The 18,262-nt window shown below is 40.0% G+C and overlaps 1 protein-coding gene and 1 long non-coding RNA gene across 5 annotated transcripts in view; both read right to left on the bottom strand.

The window, feature by feature from the left end:
* Positions 1 to 490: 490 nt before the first annotated feature.
* Positions 491 to 13,327, bottom strand: LOC139625021 (E3 ubiquitin-protein ligase MSL2-like). Of its 4 annotated transcripts, XM_071484549.1 has the most exons (5): positions 13,106 to 13,327; positions 12,908 to 12,993; positions 12,425 to 12,550; positions 3,309 to 4,693; positions 491 to 2,250 (listed from the first exon to the last, which is right to left on the bottom strand). In XM_071484549.1, exons 3-5 carry the CDS (start codon positions 12,465 to 12,467, stop codon positions 1,951 to 1,953), a joined length of 1,728 nt encoding a protein of 575 aa, XP_071340650.1. In that variant the 5' UTR covers positions 12,468 to 12,550; positions 12,908 to 12,993; positions 13,106 to 13,327; the 3' UTR covers positions 491 to 1,950. The 4 variants fall into 4 exon arrangements, with proteins under 4 accessions (XP_071340650.1, XP_071340648.1, XP_071340651.1 ...); XM_071484547.1 differs by having other exon boundaries at positions 12,908 to 13,327; XM_071484550.1 differs by lacking the exon at positions 12,908 to 12,993.
* Positions 13,328 to 13,357: 30 nt separating this feature from the next.
* Positions 13,358 to 18,262, bottom strand: part of LOC139625024 (uncharacterized) — a 31,557-nt gene continuing 26,652 nt past the window's right edge. The window contains exon 4 of the long non-coding RNA XR_011691820.1: positions 13,358 to 13,496. This is a non-coding gene — a long non-coding RNA (uncharacterized lncRNA). The remainder of the gene's footprint in view (positions 13,497 to 18,262) is intronic.

Below are 18,262 nucleotides of genomic sequence, written 5' to 3'. Positions count from 1 at the left end.
AAGCAGAACTATAAAACAGTTACATAACATAAATTTGAGATCGGTGCAGTTTGCCAAAATAAAGAGACTGTAGCAGTGGTAATCCTGTCACAGCCACATGACTTATTCAAACTCAGAACACAAAAACATGTAGATCAGTCTGTCGTCTGATGAAGATCAATTCTCTCTGTGTCCCCAAAGCTTTGACTTAATATCAAATTACAATTTCATTTTGCGTTTGCAAGGCAAGCTGATTCCTTCATTCAAAATAATAAAAATAAATAAATGAAACACAGCCCACATGGGGATTGGTGTGGATTACTGGACCTTCACAGGGGTGTTCTGCCCCCTGCTGGTGTGTTTTAAATACTGCAACATGAAGCTCTGTGCCGCCCTCTAGTGTCTATTCTCAGTGGTGCAGCAACAACACTTTGTGGCTTCTGGGAAAACTTCAGAAAGATGAGGCTTTAGACAACAGCAAGACGGAAATAAATAATCACATAACACTCAGTAAGTTTTTGATTTTCTTTCTTTTTTGTGGAAATATGTTACAGTTATATTACAGGTATTTAAATGCCCCGAGGGAGAACAAAAACCGTTTGGAGACACCAGAAACTAACACTAAGAAGAAGACAGCAACTTAACCGAGACAGAAACAGTCCAGACTGGATCGACAGACTTGACAGGCAGAGTAGGCGAAACCGAAGCCCAAAACGCAGCCTGGTAGGAGACGTCCAATAAATACTGCAAATGTTGTTAACAAAACTTATTTTAAAAAACAAAACTGAACAAAAGACAGGGAAAACAGGTGTGCTCTCCTTCTTGAGTCCTTGGTGGTATTTAGCAGCATGTGTGTAGCTTTCAGAAACCAAAATCTTGTGAAAAACAGCGTGCAGGGGCCGCAGTCAACCAGAGTTTTTAACACAGGTAAGAACAGGTCAGAAATATGGTGGTTTTAAGATGTGTGTGAAAAAGTGGGAAAAGTGCTTAATACAAGAACACACAAATGATCAACAGGTTATCTCTCAACCTTGATATATTTAACACACAAAAATCACCATTTAACCACTTAAATGTTTCTTTTTTTTAGTATGCAACAACATCTTAGCCTGATGCTTTATTAAACACTCAGCAGACAAAATCAAAGCTGACGTTTGGCTGGTGGTGTTAAAGTCACATCCTTAAGATATCAGAGATTGGATCATTTAATTTCTATGTTCAGGTTTGTAGCGTGTTGTGTTTTATTTCTGGTCATCTACAGTTTACAAAAAACAAGTCACTGTTTACTTGTGTGAAAATAATCTGGTTGAATGCAGGTCTGCCCCTGCACTGGCTTCCATTGCTTTAAATGTAACTTATAAAATATATCATAAAATGTCCTCTGAAATGGAAACTGCTGAGTCCATGTACAAAAAGTTCTTTCTTTTATATAAATTACACCAGTCTCTGATGATGATGATGACGATGATGATGTCTCTGCTCCTGCTAATAAGGTTCATCTCCAAACCAAACCCTTCCCCTCATACATACACACTCGCATGCTCGCGCACACACACAGACACGCGCGCACACACACACACACAGAGAGGCGTGTGACTGTGGTCAACACTCCCGACTTTGCTACACAACATGCTCTACTCATTACCCATAGTAGAGAAGAAAACGAAAAAAGAAACTCTATCCCCACTGAAATGAAATCGCTGCACATACAGTAACGCTACATCTCCTCTTTCTTTTCCTTCTTCTCTTCCACGCTGCATCTGTCTGCATGACCACAAGCACGGTGCAGTTTCGGGCGATGGACGGAGGGCGACCCCCTCAGCTCCAGCTGGTGACCCTCACTACCGCCTGTCACTGTAGCTGCCTTGTTCTGGCTCCGCCACTGCAGGTCCCTGGCACGACCCGATGGATAACGCCCAGCTGGCGGGGCGGGGAATGTTCATGACGACTGACCATAAGAAGGGCGGGACCTCAACAGTCAAACCGCATCTCCAGTGAATCGTCAAAGCCCCTGTTATCGTGCCCCGTCCCCGACAGGAAGGTGGCTGTGACGGGCGCCCCTGTGGCTGTGGTGACGTTGAGGAGGGTATTGCCAGGGGAGCTGGTGGCCGGGCTGCGGAGGGCCGCCGCGGTGATACTGGTGAGGTTGATTCCCAGCGTGAGTCGGGTTTGTTCCAGAGCTTTCTCTGGCACAGCGAAGGCCTCCAGCTTCTTCTCACCGTTGGCCATGTAGGAGTTCTGGCAGCCGCGGCAGATACAGTCCAGACACGCCTAGGACAACAATAATCAATACCAAAATGGTTTAATAAATAATGACAACATAACAGATCACACAGTGGTTACAAAGACTATCCATGAACTGTCACTCTCTGTTAGTCAACATGGAATAGACATCCAGGAGGTGGTCAGAATAATGCTTAGTCTGAACTTCTACGACGAGAGAATCTGCTGATGAAGGCTGTGTAGTGCAGTCAAAAGCTCCAGAACAAGAGACTGATTTTTATACAAGATCAGTTCAAACTCCAAAACACCAAAGTATGTTTGACATTTTTGTCATTCGCTGTTGTTTTAGGTATGAATGTGATACTGCTGCTAACAATGATAAATCCATTACATGTTTCATCCACTTGATTTCAAAGTCATGAAGTGCTGTAAAGCAGAAAGGCTAATGGCTTTTCTTTTATATATATATATATATATATATATATATATATATATATATATATATATATATATATATATATATATATATGGGTATATTTTTTGGGTTTATTGTGAAAGGGACACTGTGAGAGAGAGTGCCCAGGTTGGATTCAAACCAGGGCTGCTGCAGTAAGGACTGAGCCTCAGTGGTATGCGCTCCATCAGGTGAGCCCTGGTTAGCGGCTTCCTCTGTGTTCCAATTTATTGTTACTGTATCAGCCTTTAAAAAGAAGAAGAAACACTAAACCTATTATTTTTGCTGTTTAATAAGAAATGTGAAAAGTTTGTTAAAATAAAAAGTTATATCTGATATTGTCACTTTTAGCTGAAAAGGCTGAACACTGTAGTCATATGTGTTGTTCTAAATGAAAGGCTGCTCTGGTTTAAAAACCACTGCTATAAAAGGTCAAACTTCCTTAAAAACCAAAGCTCTTTATGACTGTGTTAACAATATTTCAACCCCACGCATAACTCCAAACAGAGAAACAAATTAGTCATAAAACTATGTTGCAAAGTAAACGGAACGAAGCCTCCAGGTGGAAACTCAGTTTGATAGTATATATGCTGTTAGGCATCTAGATGGGTGGAGGGGGGTTTGTGTTGTAATCATGAAGTAATGTTCTCACCTTGCGGTTTGAGTAGCAGGGGCAGCGCTGCCCCCTGCAGGTCAACACGGAGGGGTTCTGTGTGGCTCGGCCGCACTTGCAGCCCTTCTTCTCCACAGGCTTTTTATACAGTGGCTTTGAGGGGCTGGGTGGGTGAGTCAGGGGGTGTGGATGGGGGTGAGGGGGCACCCGGTCACGTGGCTGTGCACGGGGCTTAGGGGCCCCTTGCCTGGCCTTGGTATAAGCCTTCTTTGTGGCTCCATGGTGCTCCACAGTCTTTTTCAGTGCCTTGTTGGAGACAAGCACAGCCTTGCCCACTTTAGGGGGTCCACCGTTAGGCACTGGGGCCAGGTGAGGGTGGGGTGAGGCTGCAGGAAATTTAGGCTCCTGTTTGGTGGTGGCACCAGGGTTAGGGTGGTGGGGGGAGCTGTTGGCACCGAGGGGAGGCCCTCGTATGAGACTGGAGATGGGGAGGGGTTGCACTTTCTCACTGTCGCTTTCTGAGCGGGAACGCTTGCGGTGACATCGAGGGGGGGCACGAGGGATGACTGTGGAGGGCTGAGGGGGAGGCTGCAAGGATGGCTGCGGGTGAGGCTGGAGGGGGCGAGGGCTGTTCTCTGGGGGTAGAGAGGGGATGAGGCGGGAGGAGTCTGGCCCAGATGGGCAGTGGGGCCCGTTGAGGCCAGACTGAGGTACAGAAGGAGAGCGGTCTGGCTGAGGGTTGGTCTCGGGTGAGGGGTCAGGGTCAGTGTCCGTCTCCAGAGTCCTGAGCACCTCCTCAACACTCAACAACAATGGGCCCCCGCCATGTTTTAGGTCATCCCCAAAAGTGCTGATGTCACAAAGTCCTGCCTCCCCAGTCCCTGTGACACTCACACACACTGGGAGCTCCCCCGAAAAGCTCTCCTGCTTTGCAACACCTCCACCTGTTTCTATGGTGATGGGTGTCAGAGTGTCCGAACTGACCAGGCCATTACAATCATGCAGTCCATTAATGCTCACGGGGCTCGGCTCCTCTCCCTTGAGCTCCTTTGTAGGAGCCTCACTGGGCTGGACAATGTCAGAGGTGGAGGCTGTTTGTGATGGCCCGACTGAATCTGAAATGTCCTCCGCCTCTGGGTCGCTCTCAGCCAACGTAAGGCCCTCGTTGAGGATGGCCTGAAGATCTGGCGAGTCGCTGGCGGCGCTGGCTATGTGTGGGGCGAGTGGCGACTGGGTGATGTAGAGACACAGCTTCCTGTAACAGTGGACAAGCAAGGAGAGCTGCCTGTTTTCCTCAAAGCGGGAATAGTCCTTACACCAACTACAGGACGGCTTCAGCTGCATCCTCTGACCCTTACAGCCTCGACAGACGTAATGCTGACATGACGAGTCGGTGGGAGCGATGGGGTCCTGCAGCAAGTTACCTGAAGATAAGAGGAGGGAGAGATTATAGGGAAACATTAATACATCGAGCATTTCACAGGAACAGTGCAGACCCGCTCACACTGATGATTAATTTACAGACTTTCACAGGATCTTGGAAAAAGCACATCAGCTTGTCAACATAAAACTCTTATCTGACTAAGTATCCAAACAGATTTATGTTCCTAATAAACTATGGTCATGACTTCTCAAGTTTTCATTTAGAATTTACAACCTATGGTTTCCTCATTTATGGTGTTTCAGTAGCTTCCTACACCAATATGTATTTGTAAACCTGAGTGGTGCCTGGCAACTTGCCAGACTGGATGACAACCGCTCTTTGAGAGGAGCTTCCTTAGCAACGCTGATCACTAGGGAGTGCAGCTGCAGATAGGAAAAAGGATGAAGGTCCATTCATAAGAAACAACCAACCTTACACACTCTGTGCCTCCTGTCTGATAAATCCCATATGACTGCAGGAAGTCTATATTTAACACAATGTATGGACTGCTTTCACTTTGATCTATTATTTATACAGTGGATATGGAGGGAGTTATCTGAATATATCACCTTTACCTTACACCAAGTCTGGGCAATAGGAAATACAACATCAATAATTCAAATATAATCCACATATCCATCCATTTACGGACAACCCACAGAAAACCATCCTCTGTACTGCAAAAAAAACAAACAAAAAAACCCAACATGAAACACAAAGCACGGTATATCCACTCACTATGGCTATAGGCGCGTTACTGCATTGTGTATGAGAAGTGAAGACCATACATTAAATATACTGCTTAACCAAATCAAAGAGTAAGATTATTATATAACACCAGCAGGCTAACCACAGAAAAAAAGCCAATTATATCTTGTACAGTTAAAGCCACTGGTGTGAAAAAAATGTTTTTCAACACTGCAAAGAAAATTGTTTCCTGAAGTTGACAAATAGTATTCCCTCTTGTTCTCCATTTCTTTTACTTTTATCTATTTTACTTTTTGTTTAAAAATACTTTTAGGGATAAAGAGTGTGAGGAAGAGATTAGATGCATAACATCCAGTATGTGGAAGGACCGCTATTCAACATGATAAACAGAGAAACGCCCCGATGCTGCCAAACAGCACACAGAGGGGGGTGTGTCACGATGGGTGTAGCTGTGGCTGGTGATGCATTCACTGCGCTTCCGACTCGCCGCTTTCAGATTTTACAAACATGACTTGAATTCAAATGGATTTAAGTGAATGTAAACGCACCCCATTAAAAAAAAAAGCACTAGCATGCATAAAAGTAAGAGAAATAAATCTTAGTATAGTCATCTGTTTTAAGGTACTAAAAAACAGCAATGAGTCAAGCACACTCATGTATTTTGAATACACCACTGGGCATTTTACTGTGATTCTTCTGCATGTCAAACATTCAGCTCTCATGTTAAATAAATCATAGTCATCTCTCCAAGGTGCCGCTGGATTATTATTACTGATGTGTGCAAGCAGAATATTAATGTTGCATCTAGTTTGAGTGGAGGTCATAATAATTACCGTGTGTACTAACCCATATATATTGTGTAACCTGCAGTACTACTTGGATGTTGTCTTATACATGACCACATTGTCACTATGCATTATTTTTTAACAACATATATTTTGCTGAACATATTTTCTTATCCTAGAAGGAATATACATCAGTGTCGCTCTCACATTTTATTTTATAATCTCTCATATGTCACATTTTATTTTGCAATTTCACTATTGTGATATTTTTTGTGAGGTATTTTATTCCGTGGAGATCTACGTACTTCACTGAATTTCATTTAATTACGCTGAAAAGTGTTAATCTTGATTTTGTCTCTTAAAGCACTGCTTTAATCTTAGTTCTGAATTAATTCTGATATTTCCGATTGTACATGAAAGCAGCATTATTTAAAGGCTGGTTCCCACTGCGAGCACAGCTGACAACAACTCACGTTACCGAAAACACACATCCACACAGGCACATTATCAAACCGAATAAAAAATAAATAAGAACCTCACACTTACCACAGACCAAGCAGGACAGGGACTGTCGGAAAAACGGCAGCAGCTTGCAGAGCTCCGCCAGGGCCCGGGGGTCTCGGGGGTCGCACTGCAGCACCGAACGGCTCACGGAAACGTAAAGAGAGGTCGCATTCACCGGGTTCATCTCAGCTGCCTGGCCCGGGGCTCCGGTCCGGTCCGGTAATTTGTATTAAGACGTTAAAACACCAAAGCCACGCAATAACACAAACTAGCCGCAACTCCCGTGTTCCGTGTGGTAAAATTAGCGTTTTTGTAAAGGGAGTCTGGTGGCTTTGAAGAGAGCATAGATGGATACAACGCTTTCAGTTTCCAGTCGGTAAATCCCACATATGCAGCAGTCTGTGCACAGAGCAGTCGAGGTTACTCATTCCCAGTCACATCCAATCCATCCTCAATGTGCCCCAGCTCTGAAAGGACTGCTGCTCCTGACGGGAGCGATTATAGCTGCGTTCACAGGGAGGCCAACCATGCATAAAAACGTCGGTTCATCCAAGTCGGTTCGGTTTGTTTCCATACAATCCGTGAGTTGTGATTAGACAAAGCATCGTGTGGCGCCCTTTCCTCCACCAGTGGCCTTTTAACGTGACTTACAGCTGGTTAGCTAGCAGCGGCAGCTCCGAAATTTAAACAGGGGCTTTCGTTACAAAGTGCTCCGATCTGCGATGCATTTCCCCCCCGATGTCCCGCAGTCCACATGCATGCTCGCCCTGGGTTTTCACGTCGGTCCAGAGCTGGTATCACACGATGCATTTATTATCCCACACAGTGGCATCCGTGTCTCCTATCTCGCTCGGCGGTGCAGCCCCAGCAGGCTTGTTACGGCTGTGTTATTGTTCGCGGAGATTCATGGCGGCTCGAAAACAAAACAGGCCGCCCCGGCTCGAAATGGTCCCCTTTAGTGAGAAATGTCGACAGGTGCAAGTCGATGTGGACTGAAATAGGTCGAAGAGAGGCGGGGGTTGTTAAAGCAAAAATAATTTCAAAGCTCCAATGGTTCTCTCGGTGTGGAGAAAAATGAGCCAGCGGAAGCACCGGGCTCTGGTGACAGTGCTAGCCGCCTGAGCTGCACCGGGAAGCCGGCTACAAAAGCAGGCCGCTTCCCTCTCCTCTGGATTAGCGGGGGTCTCTCGCTGTCGCTGCTTACCTCGGCGGGAATGTAGCAGGAAAAAACGAGGGTATACACGAAATTATGTCCCCCTGCCGCTTTTGGTAGACCTCCAGAGTGTTAATGAAGACCGAAAGTGAATTAAATCCCTATTTGTGGACCTTGCTATCATTAGCCGCGGAGCATTCCTGATACCTCCCGTCGCTTTTCCACATACAAACAAGGGGGCGCTGTTGCCCAAATATCGCGAGAACACACGGAAGGCGGTACATTTAAAAAAAGCAAGTATGTTCCTCATGCTTGTTGTATTTAAAACTCAAATATAGCAATCAGCTACAATTAACACTTAATTCATTTCTCCTAATTGTGTTTCTTGTAAATATCATTGTTATTTAGCTGGAAAACACATGTATAAAAGAAAGAGTTACCAAAATTACACATAACTATAGCATACTACCATGTTTAAATCCTGTTTAATTTGTCATTAGAGCTGTGGCGTCAGTATTAGTATTTTGATAAGCAACTAACTGTAATTTTTCAAGCAATATTCAGTTGTGAGGACTTGCTGATTTTGTGAAAGTAAACTGAATATTTTTTGGGTTTTTTTGGTGTTGGTTGGACAAAACAAGCAATCAGTTGACACCATTTCCAGTTAAAGGAAAATTTGATTGTGCTTTTCACTATTTTCTCACTAGTCAATTGTAAAAAAAAAAAAAGTGAATTAATTGGCAATTAGCTAATTAAACTAATTACACAGACATAAAGTCATTAAGAATTTAACAGAACAGTGCACCCGTTTGTGTTTTTCACAATTGGTGTTGTAAAAATGATTAAATGTAAGTCACAGTTTAACTACCCTCTGTTACACAATAACTTCCCATTTAGAAATTCTAGTGCACACTCATTTATCAATGTAATATATGACAAATTCTTCAAAATCAGATTGGGGTAAAGTTTAAAACAACAGCAAATAATTACATCATAGACTTAGTTTCACAACTGTCTGATGACTATTTCAGTGAAGCCACCGTCCTGACTGAAAACAATGTAGTATAACACAGAGATTCCAGAAATGCAGCTACTTTTCATTCAATATTTTCTGCTTATTTAGGCTGTTTCTTGTTTTTACAGAGATATCTTTTCAGAATTTTGTTATATTTGCATGTGATTAAAATTATTTTTGTGGCATCTTATTTGTTAAATTGTTAGTTACAGAAATGACAGAGCTGTTTGGTTTTGTAGTGGAACCTGAGAGCAAAAATAAAACATGATAAATGGCCATTGAGCTGGACAGACTAACCTAATCCACTAACCTAATCCAAGTTGTTGCTTTATTTGCTTTATTTCTTTATTTGCAATGTAATGATACTGTTCATGTTCATGTTTGACGACCGATCACCACAGTGACATTATTGTTTTGGTGTCTCACAAGTTCATGTCGGTGCATGACACAGTAACTATGGAGCAACTGAAACTTGTCAGTACATTCAGATGTTGGCAAGAACATGTTACTCACGGTTACACTTACCTACGGCTTAATTTCTAAATTCTTAAAAGCGTTTGTAATCCCACATAAAGCTTTAGCTCATACTGTTAGTCATTATTGTACATGCATCATGTTGCTGCATATTTTGATAGTCATCTTTAACAGCAGCTTTTTTGACTTGTCATGGAAGGAAAACCACAGGTGTTACTAATAACTTTACTGATCACTCTGTTCTGTGTAAATGCACCAGTAAACCATGACAGTGTGACTGTGAACCACCAGCTCAACCTTGAAAGTGAAGCAGCTAAACGGAATACAGCCGTCATTTATTACATTATTCACACCCTGTGCTTCTCCTATTACATGTCCAAAAAAAAAAACAAACCTATTTGTTACTACTAATTTGAGCTTTTCAACATTTGTAGAGTTTCAGTTTTGATTTAGTTTTGAACAGGATTTTAGAAATGCTAAATTCAAAATTCTGATAAGCTGCCAATCAAATTATTTTTAAAAAATCTGCATATTTAAAGAAACTTATTTATTTATCTATTTTTCTAAATTTACCCATTTAGTTAAATTCTTAAAAAAAAAAATCCTATATACAGTAGCTATCATAAAATTATTTCCTTTTGTTCTTTTCTGCAAAATAGCTACTGATAAGTAATGCATTTTAACAAGTAGAGTATAAAAATATGTATTTAGAGAGTAATAAATTCCTGTAATTTTAATTACATTTTCATTTTTTTGCTTTAAAACAGTCAAACGTAGTCTAAAAAAATAGTAAAATCATCCTTAAAAGCCAACATGTGTTACATACAAGGAACTGTATAACGTGAACACCTCTTCATGTCGTTAAAAACCCCTAAAATATCTAGAAATATTACAGCTGACATGACCTTGTTGTCCATAGTGGAAGCCACGGCCCTGTTCATGCCTGTATGTTTGTATGTGTGAAAGAAATAGACGAAAACACTGTGGGGTGCTGTCTGAGAAGGTGCAGGGTGAATGGATGGAAATAAGGCCTCATCATGAGAGTATGGCAATTTCAGTTGACACACTTGTATGATGCAAACACACTGATAGCATCTGTCAATACATTTGCCTTGCCCTTATCTTCTTTTTTACTTCCTCTTTTTTTGCCTCTCTTTGTCTTCCATTTAATCTGGTCACCATGGAAACTTGAGGTCACTGACCAGCGGGGACTTTCCACCTTTAGGGTTGTGTTGAGGATAAAAACACCTCACATTTTCAACAGTGTTTTTGCATTCAATTAGAGCTGCAACAATTTCTCAAGATATTAATTAGTCGAATGACAGATTATTTTAGTGGCAACTATTTTGAAAATCAATTAATTGTTTCAATCATTCTTGAGAAAAACTGATTTAAATTTGAGAATTTGCTGCTTTTCTTTCAGTAAATTGAAAATCAGCTGCTGATTGGACAAAAGAAGCTAATAAAAAAAAAAACACTATTTCGGAGAAATTATAAATGTCTATTTTCAATTAATTGAGAGAATCTATGTAATCAATAGCTGTTAGTTGCAGAACTTCATTCAATAAAAATAAACATTTTCAGTCACACTAATCTTGTTTTATTTAACACTGGAGTTGATTCATTAGACATTATATTTTGCAGTAAAAACAGATGTCACAGCAGTGAAGTCTTTGAAGCTACTTGGTTGAAGAGGCTCAAAAGTATGAAATGATGCTGTGGTGGTCGGGTCTGAAAGTACCTAATAAAATAAATGTCATGTCAAGAAATTTCCATCAAACACATTAAGAGTGCTGTCATTTTCATCACATCTGTACTTCTCTTGCAGCCAGCTTTTTAGTTTTTTGTCATTTGTCTCCACAGATTTCATCAACATAGAAAAGCATCCACATATTTTAGTTGTGAGTTGAGAGTTGAGACTATTTTGTTCCACATGCAGTAAAATTATTTCAAAGGCAGAGAAACGCAGTTAGAATTTTTCTTCTGCAGCCACATTCCATGTGTATGAGTAATTCCTCTTTTGGGTTTGCAGCAGCGGTCATGCCATCATGACTGTTTTCTGAGGTTATTATGGTAACAGCAGATGCTAAAAATAGTCGGCTGGTCAGTCTGTGAGGGTTATTCTTGGTGTGTCTCTGAGCAGGCCCATGAGTTTGGGTGATTCCCCTTCAGTTTCTAACACACAATACAAAGAAAACCTGAGCTGTTCTACAATCTCACTAAAATAATTAGTAATCAAACACATGAAACCGTGCTGTTACAGACTGCACTGTGTGCTCTGTATCACTCAGCAGGAAGAGGTTACAGAGAAATGACCGTGCCATGAATGTCCACACATGTTGATTTCATGGTGAAATCCTACTGTAGACAAACAAAGCACATGTTATTCACCAAAAAAGGAGAGGGCTGAAATTTTTGATTTTCTGCAGCTCAGTCAGGACTAACTCACAAATACCAACTCACTCTGTGTCATCTTTTTCCACAGTTATGAACCCATCCAGGAGTACGATGTTTTTGTCTCGGTGCTTTTATGCTTTATCTGACATTTTCTACGTGTTATTCACTGGTGCTGAAGCAAAGTTCGTCTGATTTTGACTGTAATTTTTACCGCTTTTTCTTGATGTTGGTGTTTTGCTGATGTAATTCATATCCCTGCAGTGAGTCCAATGAACACAGTAGTCAAACTTGGCTCAGATGACCTGTCATAAATTAGTCATTCATCACTGCCTTTGAAATAAATAGTTATTTAGCAGAGCAGTGAAACCTAAAACCCCACACAGCTGCAAATTCAGAGCTGCATTTTAACCTATTGAATCCCATTAATTCAGCTTTTCCCCATTCATTTATTCTCATAAAGAACTGGAATATAAACCAGTGTTTTGTATATACATATTCTATGTCTGCTTGTTCATCAAATCACATCAAATGTATCACTGCTACGTGTTTTCATGAAATTTAAGATCTTGACTAGAATTTTAAATCTCACTGTATAAATCTCAATAATGATAAGGAGTGTTGTGCCAGTGATGGTTATGCTTTTCAGTGTTTGTACACCAAATTCCAGTAAAATGGCAGGATGAAAAATGCACTCACCTGCTTCAGTGACCTCTCTGGAGGAAGGATAATAAAAGCACATAAACTCCAACTGGTCCAGTTAACTCAGCAGCAGCAGCAGCTTTGCTAGTTGAACTGGGCAGCTCCCAGAGAGTTAATGTTGTTCTGTAGATTTATGAAAGAGAGTTGAAGGAGAATCAGTGACTTAAGACACAAAATAAAAACAATTTACCTCATTATCAAACTCTCCCAAATCATTTTCTGCAACTGAAACTTGTCCCCTGCCTTGATTTATTGGAGAAATATAAATGTTCCTTCCTGCTGTTTGTTCTCAAATCTATTCCCCATCTGATAAAACAGTTTATGAATAAAGGAAAATTTAATTTTAAGTGTTAAAAATCTTCCCCAGAGTCAAAATGTCTTGCAATGTCATGTTAAACCCCACCAAACAAACTTTATTCAACAAGTGAACACAATCACCATAAATGGCATTGAGTTATTATTCACTCATTCATTCATGACCTGGTTGGAGCAGCTTTGCCTCCAAGAAACGTTTGGCTGTCGAGATACTTTATATTCTTCTGCTTGTAAACCCGTTGTGGTTCAGTCTGGATGCAAAGATCAGTGCAATGTGAATGTCAGGTAAGAGGGGAGGATGAACCTTGGTACAACATCACAACAAACCTGGACATATATAGACATAATAACAAATTCCGCTACCTTCAGGATGTGTGTGAGTCTCTGTCTCTTGTCTTGTCATCCCTGCAGCGTGGTTATTTCCATTCCAGAAGTGTGCTCATGACAACAATAGTTCCTCTTTTTCGGCGTGAAGCTGCTGTATATAAGATCACAGCTCTCTGCTTCATTCACTATCAGACTTTGAGCAGTTAGTGACTGAACAACGAAGCTGTTTCCAGCTGTGATCCAGAGTCAGTTTTGGTGCCGTGCAGCATTTGAAGATGTGGACGCCTCTCTCCGTCGGCCGCTTGATCTTTCTGCTCACCCTCGCTGCTGTGATGTTCCTCTCTGTAGCACAAGGTAACACTGAACTTCTGCTTCATGGGAAATGTGCGCATCTGGAATTGGAATCCCACGTGGAAAAGAGGAACAGCTAGTAGAGATTACAGAGAGTAGAGATTAAAATGATGATCAATTCATCAATTTGTCAAGTGACAGAATATTAATGTTTATCTATTTTTGTCATCTTTTAATCACCGCGGTCATTTTTCAAGCAAAAAAGTTTGTTGGCTGCTGTTTCTTAAATGTTTGTTTCACATGATTGTAAACTGACTATTTTTGACAATTGGTCAGGCAAAACAAATAACTTCTCTATATTTCATGACATGATATGGATACAATCATTAAGTTAAGAGTTTAATAAATAAAAATAATGAAAATAATTATTCCCTGCAGCCTGAACAAAGGGGCAATTACAGGAGACAAATACACTAAATAGGTATTCAAAAAAATCTAATCAAAATCATATATGGAGTTTGATATAATGAAAATCTTAAGGATTATAACTTTAACACATTATGAGGTTCAATATGAATCTCATGATTTTAGAAAATGGTAACTATTGCAGAAGCATTATACAGAGTTTCTGCAGTATTCACCAATGTCTGTTTAAGACCTTTTAAGGCTGTTTAATACCACATAGCGTTCAATTTAATACCTATTTCATGATCATACTGACACAATGGGAGGAAAGATTTCAATAAAAAACAGCAGAGATGTCAAAGCCCCAGAATGATTTACCAAGTGCTTTAATTTTAGACATTTATATCACGATGAATGAATTAACAACTAAGTAACTGAGATCATATATAAATTTAACATGAGATCAGACGTCTATGCTGAAATCAGAGACAAAAACCTTTAAGCTTTACATTTTATAACAAACACATCTAAAACACAGACTTTTGTAAATGAAATCTAAGACTTTTTAATGTCTTCTGATGCTTTTTATAAATAAACTTAACTCAAAGCTTGTTAAAACTTTTCAAGACCTGCAGACATTTTGATTATGTGAGCGTTTTTCCTCAACTCAATAAGCTGCCACGCCAAAGGAGCTTCAGCCAGGTGGTTTTTAAATCTAATATATTTCTGCACTAAAGCAAAATATAATAGAAATACATCCTCAGTTTAATTTAAGTAACTAGCAGTGTTTCAGGGAAAGAGTAACTTTGGCAACAGTGTGTCTTTGGGTGATCATATTTCATGGGTACCTCCCAGTGTAACAGCTCATTCTTACTATACTGATGATGAAAGAGGTGGTGATGTAATGCTGAATAATGACAGTATCCCTCTCTCTCCCTCCCTCTCTCTCTCGTGTGTGTGTTGTCTGATTTTGCAGTGGACTCCTATGATTTTGTAAGTTTACCCTGCTGTCACAACGTCAGCTCTCAGAAAATCCACAGGATCAAGGCGTGCTTCGAACAGAAACCACGAGAGGACTGCGACCACCACGCCTTCCTGTAAGCACGCCGCGATCTGTGGCCACCTCTCTACAGTGTTTCTCTTGTCTAATTTTGCCTCTGTGGGCTTCATCCTGATAGAGGAAAATAGATTCTTGAGCCTCATTTGGGTCTAATTTGAAATCTGTTAAATAATAAATGTTTGCATGATTCCCAACGCTTATGATCTCATTAAGAACAAGAAGAAGAAACTAAGATGTCTACAAATACAGAATTAATTCAAAAGCAAAAAAACATTCAGCTGATCTATATATCTGATTGTTTTGTGTCTCTCTTTCCTGTTTCTAGGGTTATAAACAATAAGCGTCAGAGGTGCATCAGTCCAAATTCTCAGTGGCTTCAAGATTTGATAAACGAGGTGAGAGTCAGCCATTAAAACATTTTCCCCATCAGTCACACAAAGCATGTCCAGATGAGTTTGTTCAGCAAAGTCTAGATTTCTTTCTTTTGATAATTTCCACAGATTTTGCTCATGTTACTTTTGTGTTTTAACTTGTACCACAGAACTCGATAAGAACAAAAGTAAATGTAAATTCTGGTCTTTATCTGTTAAAACTACTCAGTACAAAAGTGGCTCCTATTCATCGTTAGGCATCATGACATTAACACACACTACCACGCTCTCCATTATGAGATCATCTGGACTTTTAAAGAAAACGTTTCCATTACTCACCTTGAGTGGTAAATGAAATAAATGAAGAAACAGAAACTAATTTCTGATTGAGGCACAGCACTGACCCACGTTTGTAAGTGGGAAGCTGGTGGAGGTTCACGTCACAGTGACTCCCACTGGTTGGTTGGGTGGGCAGACAAATACTAGATGGAGCAATAAATAAACATTTCAATTTATCATTAGAACTAATTATCAGGTATTTTCCTGTCTTCTTTTAACCTTCTCTCTCTCCTCTTCACAGGGAAAACTAAAGTGCCCTCCAGTTGTGTCGATAGATAAAGCTCATGAGGCATGACAAGATCGCCCCGGCAAAGCAACCACTTGGAGCATTTTCTGCTAGTTTACTATTTATTCCTTTTACATTCATATCTATTTAAAGTTTAAATTATTTTTGTATTTAATTTTATATGGCTTTAAAAGCTGTTTTTGTGGCTGTATTTTGTAAAAATGTTAATACAGTAATGGCAGAGTTCTCTGTTTTGAACCTTTGACCAAAAATAAACCCTGATAGATCTGTGAATAAATCGTAAATAAAGAAATGAATTAAAATAAAACTGACTCATTTGTTTTAATGCAGTGTGTTGTTTTGTCTGGCTGGACAGTGGGAGGGGAATCATTGCATGAATGGGGATTTCTGTTCTGACTCAGTGTGTCATGTCTCACAAACCAAGCTGTAAAGAATTCAGTGAAAATCATGGGAGGTAAGAAAAATAAAAATAAAATAAATAATAGGAGAGCGGTGTTCGATTCCCATGTGAAAGTAGCAGTTTATGTTGTTTCTATTATCCATCACCGTTCGTTGTTATTGTTTTTACCATGACAACAAAGATCGTCTAATGTTGAGGAAGTACTTATTTTAACCCAAATCACCATCTTTTCCTAAACCTAATCAAGCCAGTGGTTATTGTTGTAGCCATGACAACCAAGTTCCTGTAGGAGCGCTATTTCAGGTGACACTCAGTCATGACAGAGGGTTGGAAAAAAAAACCACCTGTGTGGTTGTTCAGGTTGGAAAAACTATGACAATGTCACTCACAACCAACTAATATGGCCACCAACTAAGAATTTCATATGCAGTACTCCAAGTGGCCAAAAGGGGGACTACAACCATATGTTGGATTATGATTATTGATGGATGAATGAATGTGTACGTTTTCTCTTAGGTCGCAGCTGGTGAAGATGAGGCTGATTTTAATGACTGCTGGGTCGTTTGTGACGCTCCTGCTGAGGATCAACTGATTCTACACTTATGATAATGAATAAATGTGGTGGTAAAAAGTACAAAGTGTCTGAACTGCAGTGGAGTGCAAATATAAAGTAGCAGAAAATGGAAATACAAAGTAAACTGCAAGGACCTCAGGACTGTGCTTAAGTACAGTACTAGACTAGAAGGTTCATAGTCAGGTTCAGTGCAAACCAGTCAAGTCTTCCACACCAAACTGGGAAAAGCATTTCTTTATGGAGCTGGATTTGTGCACAGGGGCATTGACATGTTGAAAGAGAAAAGGGACAAACACACACTGTTGGGAACACACTGTCTAAAATATCAGTACATTTAGGTGGTGAGTCCATATAAAAAGTGTCGTTCTTCACACTGTTTAACTTTTTGCAGAAGAGGCTGAACCCTGACACGAGATAGACAACAACCCTGAACATATAAGGACAGGATCATCAAACTGCACAACCCTCTGGGTGTGTGTCACTCCAAGTGCGTAAATTTATCTGTACATCACCCTTCAGAATAATCAACTTAAAGCCACAAGAACTGACTATGACGCCGGTGGTTCTTCTTTTTCCGTGAAGCTGGAGTATATAAGATCACACCTCTCAGGTTCGCTCATCGTCTGACTGTGGCGAGTCAAGCAGTCATTAACTGAACGACGAAGCACACCAGGAGTCAGTTTTTGTGCTGTGCAGCGACTGAAGATGTGGACGCCTGCCGGCCGCTGGATTTTTCTGCTCACCATGGGTGTTGTGACGCTCTTCCTTGCATCTGCAGGTACAGCTCTTCTTCATATATTTTATCGTTTCATTGCATCCTTTTGCTTAAAATATTTTATTTACTTTTTTATTTTGCAATTTTATGTCAGTTACTTGAGTTGCATCTCATGCTCCTACACAAACAATTATTGTTATTTTATTATTTTTATTTATTGTGCTTGCACTGTTTTAAATCTAGAATAGGAAAGTATTAATAGTCAACAGAGAGAAAATGAGTGGGGATCTTTCAGTTTTAGTCACTTTAGTTGCTAAATTTCCTCCACTGCAGCTCAGCACTGAGGACGGTTTGTATTAAGACTGTAACTTTCTGTCTGTGTACATATGGGAATTAACTGTTATGTACCTTCTTTAGACATATTTTTACACATAAGCCTTTTTCCACAATTTATTATATTGTTTCACAGTTTGTTGCTTTATTTTCTATTATTTTGTTTTTGTATCTTATCTTAAAATTATTATTATTTATCACATTTACTACGACTTACCTGGCATAACTGTGTCTATTATTATTATTATTATTATTATTATAATTAAAAACAGAGAACAAGAGAAAAGAAAGACTTCTATCATACTATGATTATGATGGAGAGCCAGTTTGTTTGAAGAACCTATGACTTCACTTGTCTGGCTACCTTTCAGTGTGAAACTGTGTTTCTTTTTGATAAGTAAAAATCAACTAATGTTATTTCTGAATATTGACAGCATCTCTCTCTTTTTCTTGACATG

The sequence above is a fragment of the Trachinotus anak genome, unplaced genomic scaffold, assembly GCF_046630095.1.
Source record: "Trachinotus anak isolate AG129_WGS33_773 ecotype Australia unplaced genomic scaffold, CSIRO_AGI_Tana_v1 ptg000009l, whole genome shotgun sequence".
NCBI lineage: Eukaryota > Metazoa > Chordata > Actinopteri > Carangiformes > Carangidae > Trachinotus > Trachinotus anak.
This window is presented reverse-complemented; position numbering and strand designations above follow the sequence as displayed.

Coding starts and splice junctions, on each gene's coding strand:
- LOC139625021 (XM_071484546.1), bottom strand. CDS start 6,873: ATGAACCCGGTGAATGCGACCTCTCTTTACGTTTCCGTGAGCCGTTCG. Junction 4,694..6,731: donor CCTGTCCTGCTTGGTCTGTG/GTAAGTGTGAGG, acceptor TCTTATCTTCAG/GTAACTTGCTGCAGGACCCC. Junction 2,251..3,308: donor CCTGCTACTCAAACCGCAAG/GTGAGAACATTA, acceptor TTGTTGTCCTAG/GCGTGTCTGGACTGTATCTG.